Genomic DNA, 18000 nt, shown 5'->3' with positions numbered 1-18000 from the left:
TTTTCTAAAGTTGCTGCTAAGGGAAGCAATCCTTTTACCAGTATTAAAGTGTTCATTTTCTTCTTTGATCACATCTATGAAACATATTGGAGAAAAAGAGGAGGTGGAATCGAAGTTCCCTCATTGATCTTGATGTCCCTGTGATCTTGGTCTTCAGGTCAATGTCAAGCCCCACCACGTTTTCCATCCGCCATGCCTATAGGACTGACTGATGAGGTGGAGTATCCCATTGGAACATCTTTGCAGTATAAATGCCGCCCTGGTTTCCAGAGGAGAGTTTTCTCTATCACCTGCCTAATAAACTCGGTCTGGTCAAGCCCTGAAAGCTGTACACGTAAGTAACTCTGGACTGAGAACTCCTCTGTATCAGTGAAACATTCCTAAGAACTGACGCAATTGTTCAAGTTGGGGAATGAAAACCTCTATGACTTGTAAGTTTGCCTAACTAGTAGGTGGGAGAGTTATTAGGTCATATCTTCCTACTGCTTTGAGCTCCTGGCACCTTCATTAAAAGTTCATTTCATAAGAAACTGTTATTATAGGGCATGATTGAGTGAAAATCTCTATTCACTAGGCATCTGCCATTTTCACAACTGAAACTGATATATGACTCAGGAAAGGGGAAAAAAAGTGCAAGTAAGAACAAAAGCCCTGACTGTGAGACCTTTACACTGGTTGAATCACAAAGTAAACACTTTGGTAACAAATAAAGTTTACATTTTCCTGGAAGGCATGAGATGAGGATTAGATAGAACTGGAGGGGTGGTCTTTTTGAAAATGGTACTTAGTAGGTGGCTGATTTTGAGACGGTCTTGTGAAATTCCCCAATGTGGCACAATCTGTAGAACTACAAATGTTCTTCAGTAAGCTACAGTCCGGTTGGGTCTTTACTAAGTTCAAGGAATTCTACCCCAATCCCCAAATTCTGCTTCTTTCCCATAGGTAAATCATGTGAAACTCCTTCAGAACCCATAAATGGCAAAATGGAAATAACTGGAGAAGCCAAGTTTGGATCCATTATTAAATATTCTTGTAATGAAGGGTGAGTTTGCAGTAGCATTTGGGGGTTGGGGGGAGGGTGACAGTTCAAAAATTGTAACACCAATTTCTAAACAATAGCATTAGATAGGAGAGTCAAACTACCTATTGTTAACACAAACCAATAGGATTTCTAAGTGGAGGTGGTAGCTTCAATCCAGGCATTTAAATACCCTTGAAATGATTAAGCATATATTTCAAAAATAGAAAAAAAAATCTAGAAAATGGGGTGGGGTGGGGTGGGGAGGGAGGTGCCTGTTGCACACCAAATTAATGCACATAAAACCAAGTGAAGCATTCATTAGATGGGGAGGACCAGCTCTCTAAAGAAGCAAATGGAACAAACGCTGGTTGACCCACAAATATGTTCTCTCCTCAAAGCAACAAGAGCTGAGGATGGTGGATTCAGCGGGAGGTGGGAGTGATTTGTTTGGGAGGATGGAGCAGGTGTGAGGACTGGGCAGATCTGGATTGCTATAGCACCTCTCCAGCAGTGCTCACAGTGCAAGCATCATGCTGCGGACATATTCTTGGCGTAGCCTCGGGGGAGGCATCCCACTTAGGAAAGAAGTAGGGAGACTGCTTCACCCATATTAACTTTTGCTTTGTTTTGTTTTTGTTTGTTTGTTTTGTTTTTGTTTTTGCTTACTTAAAATACATACAAAATAATATAAGTGAACAATTAAAATAGTGCTAACAATAAAATGAGCTCAAGTATATAAACTACTCACCTTAAGAAATATTACTAGTACCTTTGGAGCCTCCTGTGTGCCCTTCCCAATTCTCATTCCTCCACCACCAGAACCTCTCCAGAAGTAAGCACCATTCTGAATTTTATGTTTTTCATTCCCTGGAGTTTCTTTTTTATCTCCTCCTATGCATAATTCTATATGTATTTTTTTAATACATTTTTATTGATTTCAGAGAGGAAGGGAGGGGAGAGAGAGAAAAACATCAATGATGAGAGAGAACCATTGACCGGCTGCCTGCTGCATGCCCCCCACTGGGGATCTAGCCAGCAAAATTTCTGAATGGACCAGATATTGAGTTGAAATTTTTAAAAAAAAGGGAGTATGGGTGACTCCAAGATTTTTGGTTTGATCTGAAAGAAGGAAACACCACAAATGGAATAGAAGTGTTTTTTTTTTTTCTAACACTCAACACTAAATGTTATATATAATTTTTAAAATAATTCTTTACTGTTGGAAGTATTAGATATGTCCCCCTCCCGCCCCCCGCCCCCCAGCTCATCGACCTCCTCCAGCCCACCCCACCCCAGGGGCACATGTATTTTTAATGGCTGTTACCTGGGTGTGTTAAGTTTTTTAAATATTATTTCCAACTGAAATTATTATTAGTCACATATATAAAACGAAGAGACATACATACCTAAATACACACATACACTACAAGATGAAAAAATGTTTTAACTAGAATTCTTCTTAGGATAGACATACTATCTTAGGAAGGTGAAACTCCTAAGGGGCTGTTCTGTGCAAGGCAAAGGGAAGAAGTTGCTTGTTACTGCAGAGAAGCAGGAATAGAAAGACAAGGGAGGAAGAGAATAAGATGCAAAATGGCATCCACTCCCCAGGTAACAGCTCCCTAAAATGCCCTGAAATAAACAAAAAATGCTTTGATCAAGTGGGTTTAGGGAGAGACATATAAAGGGCAGGGCTTTGCTGCTGGATAAACTGGAGTGCAGAGCCCTGAGGCAGCAGAGGCAGACCCTGGAGGCAGAAGCAGAGGGAAATGGGGGCAGTAAGCCAGGACACACAGACATTTGGGGGTAAAGGAGGACTCACACAGCTGTGACTTACAGGGCCCAGTCCAGTTTCACCACCTCTACCTGACAGTTGATATACATGTTCCGTGTATATCTCTTTCTAGAAAAGACTGAGGGAATTTACTCTGAGCCCTCGCCACCCCAACATGGCTCACAGACCAGCAGGGTCCGCATCTCCTGGGGGCTTGTCACAAATGCAGAATCCTCATACCCACTGAATCAGAATCCGTTTTCACAAGATCCCTGGTGATTTCCATGCAAATGCAAATGGAACTCTTGAGAAGCACTGCTCTAAACCATGAATCATGCTAGTTTCTGTAATATAGCGTTTAGATCATTTTTCTGTACCTTTCCCATTTTTTTCTACAATGAATAGCTATTAACTTTTATAACCAGCTTCTAAAGAGTTAATACTACAGCCTCCAGTTTCAGGACAAGATGGGAAGACTCACTTTTCCCTGCCTTTCTCTGGACATATAACTACCCTGGAAATAGTTCAAATGCAACTATTAAAAGGAACACAAAATTTGGAAAGAGGTGTATGGTCTAAGGACCAAAGAATTTAAAGAATGATAGCACTGTGAGTTCCGTGGGCTTTCTCTCATACTGGGTGCTGTGCTGGAAAGGAGTATAAGCTGGAAGTAGCAACAGGCAGAGAGAGAGATCCAGCAACAGGCAGAGAGAGATCCAGCAATAGAGAGAGAAGAACAGCTCTCTGGTCATAGGACTGGGAAAGGGGAAGCCAGGCAGGACATAGTGGTGAGACCCATGCTTAGTGGCAATGGTGGTACAATCTGCACATGTTAGCAGCATAAGCAGAAACCAGGGATGGAGGGAGGCTGTCCTTCCCATGTCCCACACCCATGTCCCACACCCACGAAGGCAGCAGGTCCACTCCACGCCTACTCCACCAATAGCTGTGTCCATAGCAGATTATTCTGGGTGGTTTTTCAGAGAAACCTCCCATGCCTATGTCTCCTGGTCCTCTCCCCAGCAGCAAAGGACAGTCTAGATAAATGTCTCCTCCTGTTGGCACCAACACATAGGAAGTGGGAAGCTCTTCCTCACCAGAAAGCCAGAGAACAGGCCAGAGAGTTTATTCTCCATCTTGAGGGTTGGACATCCCCCATTCCCCATCTAGTGACATCAGGCAGCCCGGCAGAGCACCTTTACTTCCACAGGCAGCAGATACATCCAGAACTTAGCGGAGCCAGAAGAATGAAGCAAACCAGAATGGCATTACAAGGCTCAGAAGGCTGAGTTTTCGTTGGAACTAAAACTCACAAAAGGAGGACAGAATCTATCCAACAACTAAATGACATCCACTGCTGTCACACTTTACATTTATCTCTGATTGGCTTATTTTGCTGTTTGAATAAAGCTTGCATTGCCATATATATATGTGTGTGTGTGTGTGTGTGTGTGTGTATACATATATATACACACATATATACATACATATATGCACACACACACACACACACACATATATATGTATATATGTGTATATATACACACTAGAGGCCCAGTGCATGGATTCGTCTGGTGCATAGATTCATGCACTGGTGGGGGTCCCTCGGCCTGGCCTGATCACTCTTGCAATCTGGGACCCCTCAGGAGATGTCAGAGAGCTGGTTTTGGCCTGATCCCCACAGGCCAGGTCAAGGGACCCCACCAGTACCTGAATGCGTGCACCAGGCCTCTAGTATGCATATAAGATCTTTGGTTAATCTCTTCCCATCCTCCTGCCTTCCTCCTTCCCTCTGAGGTTCATCAGTCTGTTCCATGTTTCCATGCCTGTGCACTGAGCATCTGCCCCCTGTTGGTCAGTATGTGTCATAGCTACTGGTCAAACAGTCTGCTGGTTGCTTAGGCTTTTATATATAGAGATGGCATTGTTCCAACTATACCAAATAACACTTGACAATTATGTGATATTATTTGTCTCAATTTGTAATAGTAGCAAGTTTGATCCTAGCTATACCAACTCTCATGAATGGCTCAGCCCAGCATTCCATCACTATACAGAGCTTCTGTTGAAGTAAATATAAATGTCATTAATTTTTCTAAATTTTATGGCACACTTTAAACAGTTTGGGGTATACTAGTTGAGAATTTCTTCCTTTAATATTTAAAATATGAGATTATTGTTCAACTATTTTTGTTCTGCTTGGATTTCCTTTGTTTCTACTTTGATGAATCTTATTTACTTTAGATTTACATAAAAATGTATCTGAAGTTGATAAAGAAGAGAGATTCCATCCAGTTTAGAAGGTATAAAGGAAAAAATTTACAAGTCCTAATACAGACATAAAATTTGAGAAGTTGATAGTTTGACAGAAGAAAATTGTTGTTCTGAATTCTTCAAGATGGTGGTCTCTTGTAAATAACAATCTAAGCATGAATGTAAGCATGAATGTAGAATATAACATTCATTATCCTTTGCCTCTAGATACCAACTCATTGGTGAAACTTCTAATTATTGCAGCATCGTAGGCAATACTGTCGCCTGGGAAAATCGAGTACCTGTTTGTCAGAGTGAGTTGAAATCTTCTTTTCTATTACCTTTACCAGTAGAGTCTAAGTTTCCACCTGTATTTATAAAAATTTGAATTGAATTCCTTTTGTGCATTCTGTCCTTCAGATAGTTAAAGACAGCAATACTGTCCTCAAAGTACTTGTGGGTTTCCTGGCAACTGTTTAAGTTCTTCCTTATCTCGGGATGCACCTTTTGTGAATCTTGGGACTTAAAGGCATAAAAGCCTGTAAAGTGTATTTCTACTTCAGTTAATTTGGAATTGTGTTGGTTCTACCATCCCCAGTGTAATAACCATTCTGCTTGGCAAATAAATATAGAATGATAAAGCGATGCTCTCCAAGGTGGAAGAATCAATACCCTCATGTATGAGAGTTCAACAAACCCTCTTGAAAGGCTCCATCCTATATAATAAAGAGGGAATATGCTAATTGACTGTCACGCCCTCAAAGATGGTGGTGCCCACAGCCACAAGATGGCAGCACCCAGTCCCTTCAGCCCCGCCAGGGTAGCATGAGTGCGGAAAGGCCGGAGTCCCCAGTCCCCTTAGCCCCCCAGCCACCCAGGGCCGGCCCAAGGTGCAGGCAAGCCTCGGATGGCAGCTGCCCAGCCGCCCAAGGCCTCCCGAGGCTCAGATAACCAGGGCTAGCCAAGACTTGCACTGCCAGCAGTGGCAGCAGCAGAGGTGTGATGGGGCGTCACCTTCCCCTGATCGCCGGGTTGTCTTCTGCCCCTGAGGTCTCCCAGACTGTGAGAGGAGGCAGGCTGGGCTGAGGGACCCCCACTCCAGTGCATGAATTTTCATGCACCGGGCCTCTAGTGTACCATAAGCCTCAAAAGTGGGCACATACAAGACCTACTTCTTAGAATTCACACTGAGGAAATAAACACAGCTTTCTGAAAAGAGTTCACTGTAAACTCATCATTGCTGCATTCTTTATAATAGTGAAATTGTTCTGGTGACCTAAATGTACTACATGTTTCAAAATATGGTTTAGAAAGAAACTACCAGAAGGAATGAAACATGATAAAATGACTACATAGGATTTCCTAAGGAACATAAAATAGCCATGCAACATTAGAAGAAATAACTCTGTACAATGGAATTCTATTCAGCCATAAAAGAAAAATACATTGGAGAAGCACTTAATGACATATAAAGATGTTTATTATATCTATCTGATGTGGAAAAAAAATCAGATGACAAAACAGTTTGTATGGCAATAGCTCACTTTATTAAAAGACCATACATCTATGCGTATTTCTATACTTTCATCTTTATCTCTAATTCTGTAACCACTTTTATATCCAAACCCCCCAGTAACTGGTTTTAAGCCTCTTTGGTGAAGGCTGGGGGGGTGGGGGGGGGTGGAGGAGGGAGTTTCCTTTACCTTTTCGCTGTGTAGCTGGGTGCTTCCTCAAGAAGATCCAGACTCCCATTTCATCAGGCTCCTCTGTGTGTGTAAACTGGTTCTCAGTCTGGGAATCGGCTGGTGAAGAACCACTCTCCTTTACAGTGCTTCACATCAGACTTCCAGCGACCAGACCTAGATCTATTCTGCTCATACAAACCTGAGTTCACTCTTCATCTACTTCATTTCTTGAGACTCCATGATCAATGAACTGATGACAAAGGTCTCTGCAGATAAATCATTCTGATTTGTTTCAATGGCCTCTGGCAGTTAAGGGCTGCCACTGGGCCTCTGGCATTCTGACATCCTGTCATCACCCTTGATCTTAGGGAACCTGGTTCAATAGCAACCTTTCCCACTGTCATTCCTGGCCTACATAAAGGGTCTACATCACAGAGTTCTTCAAAGATGCCGAAACTCCTACATGAATGTATTTCTTAATGCCTTGGGTGAAAGATCCCTCTTTCACCCATCCCCCACCCCCCACCGGATGGACTTTGTTAAGGAGCCTATGCACAGGTCTCACAAAATGAATGCCCTCGAGCATTCTCAGAGCCCTGGGCCATTGTGATGCCAGGTGGGTTCTTGGCTTCTTGCAGGAAGGAATTCAAAACTTGAGCCAGACAGAAGAGGTTAAAGTGGAGAAGCAGGTTTTATTGAGCAGACAGGACACACAGGAAAAGCCATTCCTCAGACAGAGGGGTGAACTCCCCTCTGGAGAGAAGGAAGAGGACCCAGCCATCTCTGGTCGTTGAGCTTATACCTGTTTGTAGTTCCTATGGGAAATTGCTGGGATGGGGAAACAGAGTGGGGAAAGTCGGGATTAACCTTTACAAGGCATATTTTGTGGTCTGTTTCCCTTTGATGGTATAGGTAAGTGATGGGTATGGCTGAGTAGCTAGTCATCAGTCTTTGCAGGAATGTCCTTGGTTCCGGGGTCCCTCATGTCTGCTTGCATCTCCGTGTCAGGCAGCACGGAGCAGGCCCCTGGCTTCACTTTGTTTGGCTTCAGTTCATTTATATCTTTTTCCTGCCCCTCTCCTGTATGAATAGGATTTCTGCCCCTGAGGTATGTTAGCAAACTTCTGGTCTCTCAACTTCACTCGGCATGGTCCTCACTCTAACTATCACACTGAATTCAGAATCTCACTTCTTTGGGGGCATTTGTACCTCTGTTACCCTGGGATAAATATTGGTCCAAATATGGAAGCAGAACTACTATCAGTGTTAGGAAATAAGAGATTTGTTATGAAATTAGACCTTGCGGTGTGAGGAGCTGCTCTGACAGATGAGAAACACCAGTCATCGGGTGTCTGGGAGTCGGTGCTTTCAGGAAGCTAAGCTCACCTGGCTGCTGGCGTGGAGCTGGGAAGGGCTCATGCAGAGAGCTGTCTTGTTGGCTCTTCACAGCTGCTGCTGCTGTCAGGTAACAGGGACGCATGTGACCGTGGGGAGGAATCAGTGCAGGTGAGCGGGACCAGCGTTTGCAGAGAGCTGGATGCAAACATAGGGAGAGCGCGAACAAACGGGGACCCCTGGCTCCTCTGCATCTGTCCCCTCTTCACCTCTAACCAAGAATAACCTTCAGAGGAGAATGGCTGTTGCTTCACTTCTGCCTCTCAAAATTCAGGCCCATTTCTCAAGCTCCAACCCTAACCTAGAGCCACGCAGGCAAAGTAAGTCTGGGGAACCTGGTTCCAATGAGCCTGGGTGACACTGTACAAAACCACTAGATAATAAAACTTTTATCTTCCTCTCCCCCTCCCCCGCTTCCCTCCTGGCCCACCTCTATCCCCCTTTGTAGCTTTCTCTGTCTCCTTAAATTATTATTGATAATTTATGTTTTCATTTATATCATTTAGGTTTTCAAAATGTTTAACATACAGTTGTCTACAGTTTCATAAATATTCTCATGTATATGTAAATATATTCCAATTCTATTTCTTACTGCTGTATATCTGTGTTGTCTCTCCTTATACTTTTTTAAATTGATTTTTTTAAACTTTTTTATTGAGAGCATTACAGATGTCCCCCTTTCCTCCCCTGTTGCCCCATTCACCCGGTTCCTGCCCCACCCCAGACTTTCACCACCCTATTGTCTGTGTCCATAGGTAATGCATATAAGATCTTTGTTTAATCTCTTTCCTCCCTTTCACCCCGCTTCCATCTGAGATTCCTCAGTCTGTTCCATGTTCTCATGCCTCTGATTCTATTTTATTCAGTTTATTTTGTTCATTAGATTCCTTGTTCGTTTATTTATTTATTTTTTTCTTTATTGATTAAGGTAATACATATGTGTCCTTATCCCCTCAGTGTCCCCCCACCCCCACCACCACTCATGCCCTCAACCCCTGGTGTCTGTGTCCATTGGTTAGGCTTATATGCATGCATAGAAGTCCTTTGGTTGATCTCTCCCCCTAAAACCCTCCCCTCCCCTACCTTCCCTTTGAGGTTTGATGGTCTGATTGATGCTTCTCTGTCTCTGGATCTGTTTTTGTTCATCAGTTTATGTCGTTCATTATATTCCATAAATGAGTGAGATCATGTGATATTTGTCTTTCTCTGATTGGCTTATTTCACTCAGCATAATGCTCTCCAGTTCCATCCATGCAAATGGTAAGAATTCCTTCTTTTTTACTGTAGCATAGTATTCTATTGTGTAGATGTACCACGATTTTTTCATCCACTCACCTGCTGATGGGCATTTAGGCTGTTTCCAAATCTTAGCTATGGTGAATTGTGCTGCTATGAACATAGGGGTGCATATATCCTTTCTGATTGGTGTTTCTAGTTTCTTCGGATATATTCCCAGGAGTGGGATTACTGGTTCAAATGGGAGTTCCATTTTCAGTTTTTTGAGGAAACTCCATACTGTTCTCCACAGTGGCTGCACCAGTCTGCCTTCCCACCAGCAGTGCATGAGGATATCTTTTTCTCCGAATCCTCACCAGCACTTGTTGTTTGCTGATTTGTTGATGATAGCCATTCTGACAGGTGTGAGATGGTACCTCATTGTCCTTTTGATTTGTATCTCTTGGATGATTAGTGACTTTGAGCCTGCTTTCATCTGTCTCTTGGCCTTCCTTATGTCCTGTTTTGAAAAGTATCTATTTAGGTCCTTTGCCCATTTTTTGACTGGATTGTTTATCTTCCTTTTGTTAAGTTGTTTGAGTTGCCTGTAAATGTTGGAGATTAAAAACTTATCGGTGATAACATTGGCAAATATGTTCTCCCATGCAGTGGGCTTTCTTGTTGTTTTGTTGATGGTTTATTTTGCTGTGCAAAAGCTTTTTATTTTGATGTAGTCCCATTTGTTTATTTTCTCTTTAGTTTCCATTGCCCTAGGAGCTGTATTGGTGAAGAAATTGCTTTAGCATATGTCTGAGATTTTGTTGCCTGTGGAATGCTCTAGTATATTTATGGTTTCCTGTCTTATGTTTAAGTCCTTTATCCATTTTGAGTTTATTTTTGTGTATGGTGTAAGTTGGTGGTCTAGTTTCATTTTTTTTTTCATGTATCGGTCCAATTTTTCAAACACTATTTATTGAAGAGACTGTCTTGACACCATTGTATGTTCTTGCCTCTTTTGTCAAATATTAATTGAGCAAAATTGTTTGGGTTGATTTCTGGGCTCTCTATTCTATTCCATTGATCTATATGTCTGTTCTTGTGCCATTACCAGGCAGTTTTGAGAAAAGTGGCTTTGTAATTCAGCTTGACATCTGGTATTGAGATCCCTCTTACTTTGTTCTTCTTTCTCAGGATTGCTGCAACTATTCAGGGTCCTTTTTTATTCCAGATGAATTTTTGGAGAGTTCATTCTAGGTCTGTGAAATATGCCATTGGTATTTTAATGGGGAGTGCATTGAATCTGTAGAATGCTTTGGGTAGTATGGACATTTTAATGATGTTGATTCTACCAATCCATGAACACGGTATATTCTTCCATCTGTTTATGTCTTCCTCTATCTCTTTTTTCAGAGTCCTGTAGTTTTCCGAGTACAGGTCTTTTACCTCTTTAAGTTTATTCCTAGGTATCTTAATTTTTTTGGTGCAATGGTAAATGGGATTGCTTTTTTAGTTTGTTCATTTATTTTGATTTTTAGATTCAACTGTTGATAGATATGTATTTGTTGCCACTTCATTGTTCATATTTTTTATCTTTTTTTCTTTTCCCTCTTCTTCCTCTTCTTAAAGAACACCCTTCAACATTTCATGTAACACTAGTTTGGTGGTGATTAACTCCTTTAACTTTTTCTCCTTATACTTATTATTATTATTATTATTATTATTATTATTAAGGGTATTTTGATTTTATTATTTTAAAGCTATACTGGTCTCATTTATAACAAAAATAAAAATTAAGAAGGCAGTTGGAAAAGAGTAGGGGGAAAACTGTATAAACTATGATATAATATTATCAAAGAGTTATTTGTAATGAAAAGAATGTGAATTGTATTACTATATGTATATGTTCATAGGAAATAATCTAAGTAGGAAAAGCAGAGTTATGTTTTTCATTATGCCCACTTAAATTACAACTTTGGAAAACCTAGTCTACATGTTAGCAAAGATTAAAAGCAAATACAAGTGTAAAAATAGTAACCGTTTAGTGACATTGGATTGCTCTCAGTAGTTATTTCAATTCACTATTATTTCAATGGCTTTCCCTTTTCCCAGGTATTCAATGTAAGCCACCACCAACCATCGCCAACGGAGATTTCTTTAGCAACAGCAGAGACTATTTTCCGTACGGAATAGTGGTGACCTATCGCTGCAATCCTGGGATTGGAAGGGACAAGTTTGAACTGGTGGGCGAGAAGTCCATATATTGCACCAGCAAAGGTCAAGTGGGCCTCTGGAGCGGCCCCGCCCCTCAGTGCATCGTACCTAATAAATGCACGCCTCCGCACGTTGAGAATGGAATAAGGGAGTCTGAGAACAGAAGCTTGTTCTCCTTAAATGAAATCGTGAGCTTTAGGTGTCAGCCTGGCTTTGTCATGAAAGGCCCCTCCAGTGTGCGCTGCCAGGCCCAAAACAGATGGGAGCCCGAGTTGCCCAGCTGCTCCCCGGGTGAGTCTGACTGAGGCTTTGAGGGGGCCTGCAGGTGCCAGGAGCTGTGGGAGGATCCCAGTTTCATGTTTGTTCTGGGAGGGAGATGTGTGGTGAGCAGGGTGAGTAAATTTTCTAGGGGTGAAGCATGAAGCATGAAAGGAAGGAGTATGGGTACCCGCACTCCTCTGGGTGTGCCTTCATCCTGAGAAGCGAGAGCATAATTCATCAGGGAAGGGGACATTTGGGATGCTCCTGTTGAGCAGTTCTCAGGGCAAAGCACCAGCTCTCAGTCAGAGAGAAAAAGGATGTGAGCCTTCTGGTCAGCTGTGTAATGAGTACTCTCTGTGCATCATCTCACCGACTCTTTAAAATCCTCCTTTGAAAGAGTGCTATTCTCTTATCCATCTGACTGTGACGTTAGCTTGGTCTTTCAGAGGTTAAAGAAATCGTCCAAATCACGTGCCAGGAAGAGAATTCACATGTGTCAGGCCCTTTGTTAGACCAGAAGCCTCTACTTATGAGTTCCTGACTCCTTGGATGAGTTAAGATTTAGCAAAGAATATCCCCCCATAACTGACAGGAACGTTGTCCCTGCTCTTTCCCCAGTTTGTCGGCGGCCTCCAGAAATCCTGCATGGCAAGCACACCCCCAGCCACAAGGACAGCTTCTCCCCTGGGCAGGAGGTGCTCTACAGCTGTGAGCCCGGCTATGACCTCAGAGGGGCTGCCTCTCTGCGCTGTTCGCCCCAGGGAGCCTGGAGCCCAGCCGCCCCCACATGCGCAGGTGCCTCCCCTCACTCTCACCCTTTTGGCAGATGCATGTCTCTGCACCTCACATGGCAGTCTTACTCCTCATTTCTTTTTCTCCAGTGAAATCATGTGCTGCCTTCCAGGACCAACTTCCTAATGGCCGTGTGCTCTTTCCACTTAACTCGGAGCTTGGAGCAAGAGTGTCCTTCGTTTGTGATGAGGGGTGAGTGTGAGCTTGCCGGGCCCCCTGGACACTAAAATTGGTGTTAGAAGTTAATTCAAAAAGGGAAGGTTTGGTGTGGCTAAAACAATTAATTCAGGGGATTACATCTTGGAAGTGTGTAAGGAAAGTAAGAGTAAGGAACAGATGAAAAAATAGCATGAGATATGAAGGAAAAATTGGGACATATATGAAATGGCAGGTATAAAGACAAATACAATGACAGGTTATGAATATATATGTGATGCATTAATCGAATAAAGTAATATTTTCCAAGCAGAGAAAAAGAAGAGTAATTTGGAGAGTCCCAAGAAAAGTGTGATATGTAACAAGGAGCTTATTAAAAATAATTAAGATGATTTAAGAATTATTTAAGTCATTTTTTAACCATCAAAAGGAAAATTTGTCATAAGAATGGGTATTTTAATCTAATCACATATCTCTGGTCAGTAACGTGCTTGGGGCGCTGAAATGGGGTCCCAGTGGCTGGTGAATGTTTTATGTAATGACATTGTTCATGTGAGCCTGATGCTCTTCCTTCTGTGCATGGGAAGGATCCAGTGTGAGCAAAGAAGCACCTGACCTCAGACTGTTTCAAAGAATCCTGGCAGGCACCCAGTGACTGCACCCACTAAGATTTAGGAGCCATCGGGGTCCCACATGCATTGACCATTCTGGATGGTCGCATACAAAAGTCAATTCTGATCTCCTTTCCCATCCCCTAGAGTACTCAAACTTACTCAATAGCCCAATGTGCCTTCTTCACAGCCAGAGAGACAAAAGGACAATCTTTGTGCTCTTTCCAGTTATCTCTGCTTTTTCCATCCAAACTGGGAACTGTTTTACTCGCTGTTCCAGTACCAGGATTAGGAGAATTAGGAGTCTGTTGCATTAGAAGACTAGGTTTCCTAGATGACGAGTAAACTTATCAGGTTTATCATGGGATGATCAGCTAGAGATTCACTTCTCAGAATATGGGTCCAGGATCAAGGAGATGGCTGCTACGCTATGACTGCCTTCTTCAGTTCAGCCTGGCACTATGAGTTATGTGGCCAACTAACTGTCCTCCCTAACTGGAGGCTGTGATTTGTCCAGATCGATATGGCCTCCAAACTTCTGCCACCTGTTGGTTTCTGATGCTAAGGTTTTCGGCAGGGCCTCAGATTCTTGCAAACTGAAACAGCTCACCTATGCACTACCACTTTCTTCTTTAGATTCCATCTACAAGGCAGCTCTGCTAGCCATTGTGTCTTGGTTGGAATGGAGATCCTCTGGAATAGCAGTGTCCCTGTGTGTGAACGTGAGTATGTGCTCAAGTAATATTTATTAAGTAGTTGAATGAGTTATCCTCTAAAGGGTTATTATTCTTCTTTAAAAGTTTTGCATGTTAAGTTTCTATTATCCAAAAGTCTTAACTATCAGGACGATTCAAGATAAGCAAATTTCTTTTGTACTTTTTCCATGAAAAATGAGATGGAGATCTTATGTCATTTAGCCCATCTCATCAAAGGCCGGCAGCAAAGATACACGGTCATTGGTGTTTTCTAGGAGCACCAACCATAGCACTCTATGCCTGTAGACTACCTCTAGTGAAAACTCCTCAATGAAACTAACGGCCCTTGCATTCTTTCCAGAAATCGTATGTCCAAATCCTCCAGATATTCGTAACGGAAGACACACAGGAAAACCTCTGGAAATCTTTTCTTTTGGAAAAGAAGTAACTTACACATGTGATCCCCAAGCAGACAGAGGGACGGCCTTTAGTCTCATTGGGGAGAGCACCATCCGCTGCACAAGTGACAGTCGAGGGAACGGGATCTGGAGTGGCCCTGCCCCTCGCTGTGGACATCCAGGTTAGTACATACTATGCCACATCCCAAATGGCTCCAGAAATATCTAGAACAGAACTTCCAGAATCTTCTAATTACAGCATCATGCTAATTTGTGTACTTGACACAATTATATGCAAAATCGGTTATAAATGATTTTAAGATGTGTTAACACGTAAGAGTCTGATAACTTTTGTGGTGAAGAGAGAAGATGGTGGGCGGTAGTTCTAATTATAACTAGCATTGGAAGAAAAATGTTTTCAAAGCATAGAAATTAAAAACAAATGCCTATGGACCTTAACTAGCTAAGTTATGTCATCTACAGTTTTTGGAGGGAAGCACAGGTCAGTAGAGAATAAGGCCAGGCAAAACCACTTTTTAATTATTCATTTGGCTGAAGACCCCTGTGCATTTTCTGTGAAAACTGAGCTGCATTATACACAAACTACATAGATTGCTGTAGCCAATTTGGGCTAAGCTCTAAATTAAAATAAGGCTTATTTGTTCCTTTGCCCCCAGTTATTTTTGTTGTTGAAATCTTCTCACTTTGGTGGAAAGAAAAGGCAAAGGAAAATGCAAACAATAAAAAGTGTGTGTATTTCTAAGATCTGGAGAAGGTTTCCTAAGACACCAAACCGCCCTGAGACATCAACCTTCAGGGAGTGAATACGGGAAGGAAAAATGAAATTGTAGAAGGGGCATTATATACTGACCACTGGGAAAGTCTGAGAGAAAAGAACAATTCTAAAAATAAAAGGACCGCCCTGGCTGGTTTTGCTCAGTGGATAGAGTGTCAGCCTGTGGACTAAAGGGTCCCAGGTTCAATTCCAGCCAGGAGCACATGCCTGGGTTGCGGGCTCCATCCCCCCAGTAGGGGACGTGCAAGAGGCAGCCAATCAATGATTCTCTCTCATTGTTGATGTTTCTATCTCTCCATCTCCCTTCCTTCCTCTCTGAAATCAATAAAATAATATATTTATAAATTAATAAATTTATTAATTAATTAAAGGAAAAGAACCATGTGATCCCCAACCAGACAGAAGTCATTCTAATCACTCAGAAGTCATTTTGGCCCTACTCTCCTCCTTCCTCACCATAGCTTCAATTTGGGATGCACTTATAAGCTTGTTTACCAGTGTAGAGACCTAGTCCATATTTACTGAATCGATAACAAGGGACAATCTTCTCTTACGTTTTATGATTTTTTTCATTAGAAACCTATCTAAGATGGCAACTCTAGTTTTATCAGCTAGATTTTTAGACTAGAGACCTGCCATGTTACCTTCGTGTGTGATTTGGCCTTCATGGTAAATTTCAGTCCCAATGGGCACTCTTTGATCTAGAAGCTAGTAGAGCTAAAATTTAAGCTGTAAGATAAAACTAAATAGGTAATATAGATGAATACATTTCCTACAAAAAAAAAACTTGCAAATAAGCCACATTTTCTACTGAGAAAAATCTGTGAATTATTTTCAAGAAATGAGAAATTGCTTTGCAAGTCCTCCAACAGAAAATGCTCTGGGTGCAGAACTGGCTGTCGTATAGCCATAACTATTTAATAAATAACCTGAAAGGAGGTCGAGGGCAGCTGAAAGAGAAGCTAAAATAGAAGTTATTGCCAAAACCAAGTACATATGATTTCTATTTTTCCAAGCTTTGTACTGTTTTGGATTCACATTATTTGACCCTAAATCTAATAGGCCACAGGAGCATGGAGCTAAAGCTAGAATTGGATTTAATTTACACTTCAAACAGATGTTTTCTTATAATAAAAAGTGTAGTTTTGTTTGTTTCATTTTAAGGAAATGCTACTTATTTCCTCCTTGTGTTAAAATGGCGTACTTAGAAATCAGCCCTACAAAATAGGTGGCCCCTTCCTAGTGTCAAGAAATACCTTGAGTTCTCCATTCATGCTTGTGAAACTTCCATTGGGGTTTTGATTCACTGAAGTACAAGGAAATTTCCTATTTGGCCTAAGACCCCGTGCATTCAGACAGAAATGGTGGAACCTGAGCAGAAGAACTTTTTGGCTCCCTAAAAATGTGAAAAATTGAATTGAAATTGTCTTTGACAGCAAATTATATGAGCAAAATAACCAGATAGCAGAATAGTTTTCTAGATAGTATATTTTCTAATGGGCAGATGCTAATGGAACTTTCCCTCCCAAGGTTACAAGGAAATTATCTTTCCAGAACTAAAACTTGCTTTTGATCTGGTATCAACTCTAATTTGAGGGTGGGGGAAGAGAGAGAGAAAGAGAGAAACGAGAGAGAGAGAGAGAGAGAGAGAGAGAGAGAGAGAGAGAGAGAGAGAGAGAGAGAGAGAGAGAGAAGAAGAAGAAGAAGAAGAAGAAGAAGAAGAAGAAGGAAGGAGGAGGAGGAGGAGGAGGAGGAGGAGGAGGAGGAGGAGAGAAGGAGGAGGAGGAAGTAGAAGGGCTTTGTGTCTCTTTATGTTAAATCTGCTGTTCTTGATATCTTGGTTTTTAGGTTACTGTAATGCTCCAGATCATTTTCAATTTGCTGAGTTGAAAACCCAAACCAATGAATCTGCATTTCCTATTGGGACATCTTTAAAGTATGAATGCCGCCCTGAGTACTACCGGAGGTCATTCTTTATCAGGTGTCTATACAACTTGGAGTGGTCAGGTGCCCGGGATGTCTGTAAACGTGAGTAAAACCTGTATTGGAGATTCCCATATCTATCAAACTCTCCATAGGATCTTCTTCAACTTTTTCAAATTTAGAGATAAGAAAACTTTGCTCCTCAAAAGTGTCCAGGTAGGTGGATATAAGAGTTGGTGTTGTAGGTCATCCCTAATTATGAGTTGAAATGTTTATTTCATGAAACTGCTTTAATATATATTTGCAGGGGAAAAAAACAAAAAACCTATTCCTTATGAGAAAGTAAGTAATGAACAACTTCAGACCAGGAAGAAATTTGTAAGGAGACATACACTGAGTGGCCAGATCATTATGATCTCTGAACGCATAATAATCTGGCCACTCAGTGTGTGTGTGTGTGTGTGTGTGTGTGTGTGTGTGTGTGTGTATGTGTGTGTGTATTATTAGAGACCTGGTGCATGAATTCATGCATGGGTGGGTTCCGGCCAGCTGGCCAGGAGAAGGGGACATGGGTAGTTGGCCGGCCTGCCTGCTGGTCGAACTCCTGGTCGAGGGGACAATTTGCATATTAGCCTTCTATTATATAGGATATACACTGAGTGGCCAAATTATTATGCATTCAGAGATCATAACAGTCTGGCTACTCGGTGTACACTGTTTTACTAACCAGGTAGGAAAAAATTTATATTGGTAGGATATAAGGCTATAATTAACCTCTATATTTCGATGAGCAATTTGAGGTAGATATAAGACA

General features: G+C 41.8%; 1 protein-coding gene across 1 annotated transcript in view; it reads left to right on the top strand.

Annotated features, from left to right (window-relative positions):
- The window catches only part of CR1 (complement C3b/C4b receptor 1 (Knops blood group)), a 158635-nt gene that overhangs the window by 36075 nt on the left and 104560 nt on the right, over window positions 1-18000 (top strand). The window contains exons 27-35 of the mRNA XM_054712264.1: window positions 158-334; window positions 943-1042; window positions 5277-5362; window positions 11453-11845; window positions 12434-12610; window positions 12697-12799; window positions 14011-14096; window positions 14431-14649; window positions 17112-17291. Of these exons, the coding sequence (XP_054568239.1) occupies window positions 158-334; window positions 943-1042; window positions 5277-5362; window positions 11453-11845; window positions 12434-12610; window positions 12697-12799; window positions 14011-14096; window positions 14431-14649; window positions 17112-17291 (1521 nt within the window). The remainder of the gene's footprint in view (window positions 1-157; window positions 335-942; window positions 1043-5276; window positions 5363-11452; window positions 11846-12433; window positions 12611-12696; window positions 12800-14010; window positions 14097-14430; window positions 14650-17111; window positions 17292-18000) is intronic.

This window comes from Eptesicus fuscus, chromosome 22 (assembly GCF_027574615.1).
Source record: "Eptesicus fuscus isolate TK198812 chromosome 22, DD_ASM_mEF_20220401, whole genome shotgun sequence".
Classification (NCBI taxonomy): domain Eukaryota; kingdom Metazoa; phylum Chordata; class Mammalia; order Chiroptera; family Vespertilionidae; genus Eptesicus; species Eptesicus fuscus.
Note: the sequence above shows the minus strand (reverse complement) of the source record. Positions and strands in the feature narration are given on the sequence as shown.